General features: G+C 40.4%; 1 protein-coding gene across 1 annotated transcript; it reads right to left on the bottom strand.

Annotated features, from left to right (window-relative positions):
* Window positions 1-2,333: 2,333 nt before the first annotated feature.
* LOC133075434 (ubiquitin-conjugating enzyme E2 D3-like) lies at window positions 2,334-2,777 on the bottom strand. Its single transcript, XM_061169678.1, has one exon. It carries the CDS (start codon window positions 2,775-2,777, stop codon window positions 2,334-2,336), a length of 444 nt encoding a protein of 147 aa, XP_061025661.1.
* Between the last annotated feature and the right edge of the window lie 536 nt (window positions 2,778-3,313).

The raw sequence follows: 3,313 nt of genomic DNA, 5'->3' as shown, positions 1-3,313 counted from the left end.
TTCGTTTCTGTGCGAGGGCTTTCTCTAGTTGTGGCAAGTGGGGGCCACTCTTCATCGCGGTGCACGGGCCTCTCATTATCGCGGCCTCTCTTGTTGCGGAGCACAGGCTCCAGACGCGCAGGCTCGGCAATTGTGGCTCACGGGCCTAGTTGCTCCGCGGCATGTGGGATCCTCCCAGACCAGGGCTCGAACCCGTGTCCCCTGCATTGGCAGGCAGATTCTCAACCACTGTGCCACCAGGGAAGCCCCTAGCTTCTTTTTTTATATATATAAATGATTTTCTTTTTTTATGGACTTCTATTTATTTATTTATTTATTTATTTATTTATTTATGTATTTATGGCTGCATTGGGTCTTCGTTGCTGTGCGTGGGCCTTCTCTAGTTGCAGCGAGCAGGGGGTACTCTTCGTTGCGGTGCACGGGCTCTAGGCACATGGGCTTCAGTAGTTGTGGCACGTGGTCTTCAGTAGTTGTGGCACGTGGGCTTCAGTAGTTGTGGCACATGGGCTCAGCAGTTGTGGCTCACGGGCTCTAGAGCACAGGCTCAGTAGTTGTGGCACACGGGCTTAGTTGCTCCGTGGCATATGGGATCTTCCCGGACCAGGGCTCGAACCCGTGTCCCCTGCATTGGCAGATGGATTCTTAACCACTGCACCACCAGGGAAGTCCCTCAATTAGCTTCTTGAGTTCTTTAATCATAAACCCAAAATATTCTTTAAAATGTCCTCTCCTAACATGATTCAAATATCTTAAAATCTCTGTTTTTGGAATTAAAATCATTTTTAAGTATTTAAAAGATATAAGGAACATTTGGAAAAAGTTAAAAGAGAAGTCATATAATAACAAAGTCAAAGTAAAATGCACCTTTGTTAAATATTGTAGAATCACTATGCTGGAAAAAGTGCCAACTACATTATCCATTTCATTAAATTGGATAGTTTTCACCATAAGATTCCTCTTTTGTTATGTGTCCCTAGAGAGAACAAACTATAATAGTATAGATATTGTAATAGTGCAGTGAAGATCATGAAGCAGCCAGAATTGTACAATGCCTGCTCCTCGAATAATTTGAGGAACATACATATAGTGTCATCAACTGAAAAGTTTTCAGGGGATGAAAATACGATAGTAGATTATGGATCAAGGGTCTCATACCGTTGCTCTAAGTAGTAATTCTCATAAAACAGTTGAAAGCATATGCTTGAAATGGAAAAGCATCACTGGCCACCACCAGCAATGTAAAACTGAATATATTGTTCGAATGTCGGAGCTACTTCTTGGAGACATTCAAAACTCCATTTTTGCTGTGGAACTTACAAACTTCAAATTCTTATGTAATTAATTGAAAATAACCTAAAAATAAATGTTCTTCCATTTAATAGACTAAGCAAATCATTATATTACATACCATATTGCATGTTATTCATTAACCACGAGCAAAAACAGAAGCTGTCAACAAGGAGTCATATGACAAGTTCAAATGGTTAGTGGAATGTGATAGACTCTTTTTTTTTTTTTGGTTTATGCAACTTTATTGAAGAAAAATAAATCAATTACTAGCAGAGCTATTAGTTGATCACTCATCCATTGACAACTTGCATCATTTATTCAGTGCTATATTAAACAGTGTATTGGAAGATAGAGTAACTAATAGCTCCAAGCCTCCTAACAATTTAAATGAAAATTACAAAATGTTTGAGACCCTATTTTGGAATACAAAGGGTGTTTGACTTCCAATTTCCACTCTCTGTAGAACAAGAACAGGTCATTCCTTTATTGACATGCATAAAATAGATCACATTTTCTGTTCTGCTGATGCTATAAATTCAAGACCAATTCTCCAGCCACATCAGTTATGAGCATAAAGTATATCATGTAATCTCAAAGCCTAACAGTGGAAGGCTTAAACAAGAATGGATGCTGCTAGAATTATGCTGCTTCCTTGGATGTGACAACTCAGCATCCATCTCCCTCCCCCTCTGTGATTCTTCAGCATGTTAGAGCAGTGAGGAATGGTTTTAGTCTCATAACCAAGTTAGAGTGAAGACACTGGCCACATAATACACATGGTCCATTTTTTAAAAAATTCTGAATCTTGGGCAACTGTTCTCTTGTACCTACTTTACAGTTTCTAAAAGCAGTTATTTCCAAAGCTGGAAGAACTGAAGTCTTCTCAGATGAGCATGTGAATGAATGGAGGGAGGTAAACAAAAAATAAAATTAAAAAAGATGAGGTCTGATAGGGGAGCAGCCAGATAAGAAAATCAAAAAAGGAACCGTAATTTAAAGTTTATTCCAGCTATAATGCAGGTTATTCTGACTTTAAGGTAGCATCACATGGCATACTTCTGAGTCCATTCCCGAGATATTCTGCTGTACTTATCTCTGTCTGTTTTATAGATCCGTGCAATCTCTGGCACTAGGGGGTCATCTGGGTTTGGATCACATAGCAGTGAACAAATGGATAAAAGAACTTTAGAAATAGTTAAAGCAGGGGACCACTGTGATCTTAGAACATCGAGACAAATGCTGCCATTACTGTTAATATTTGGATGATAAATTCTTGTTGTAAATGCAACCTTAGGTGGTTTGAAGGGGTAGTCTGTAGGAAAATGAACTGTCAAAAAGAATACACCGCCTTGATATGGGCTGTCATTAGGTCCCATAATTGCGGCTTGCCGATGAAACATATCATCCCCAACTGGACCTGCAGAGCATTGTACTGGAGGGTCACGGGCCAAATCACTAAGTTCCTTATTCATCCGTTTCAGCGCCATAGTCTGTGCTTTTCGTCTGGCTCCTCACTATCTCGGTGTGTGTTCAAAGTTCCGGCCAAAACTCTTGATTATCCTGGCAGCTGGGAAGGATTGTCTCTTGGTCTCACACCGGCTCTGCCAGACGCAGGCGCAGAGGGGCCGGGCCTCCCTCAAGCTGTGGCCTCGGCCTCCTCCCCGCGCGGCAGCTTGTGATAGACTCTTTAAGTTATTGAAACTGGTCTACAGTATATATACGGTCTCAACTTTTCTTATTTTTCTATATTAGTTTCAAATGATTTAACTCTTATTTACTTTCTGTCATTTGTCCATTATTTGGAACAAATCCTATTTCCTTGGCAACTTTCGCAATGTTTTGAAATCCCTAAACTAGGCGAGTCAACGAGAATATGACAAATGTATCCCTATTTGGCCTTTATCCAAACCTCTCTACTTCGTTCCATTTAAGTTCGGCAAGCTGTGTTAGCAAATAATGAACTCAGAAAAAACTTCACAGACCATATGGCTACGATCGACTTGGTTCCAAAATAGGGTCTTTA

This window comes from Eubalaena glacialis, chromosome 15 (genome assembly GCF_028564815.1).
Source record: "Eubalaena glacialis isolate mEubGla1 chromosome 15, mEubGla1.1.hap2.+ XY, whole genome shotgun sequence".
NCBI lineage: Eukaryota > Metazoa > Chordata > Mammalia > Artiodactyla > Balaenidae > Eubalaena > Eubalaena glacialis.
Note: the sequence above shows the minus strand (reverse complement) of the source record. Positions and strands in the feature narration are given on the sequence as shown.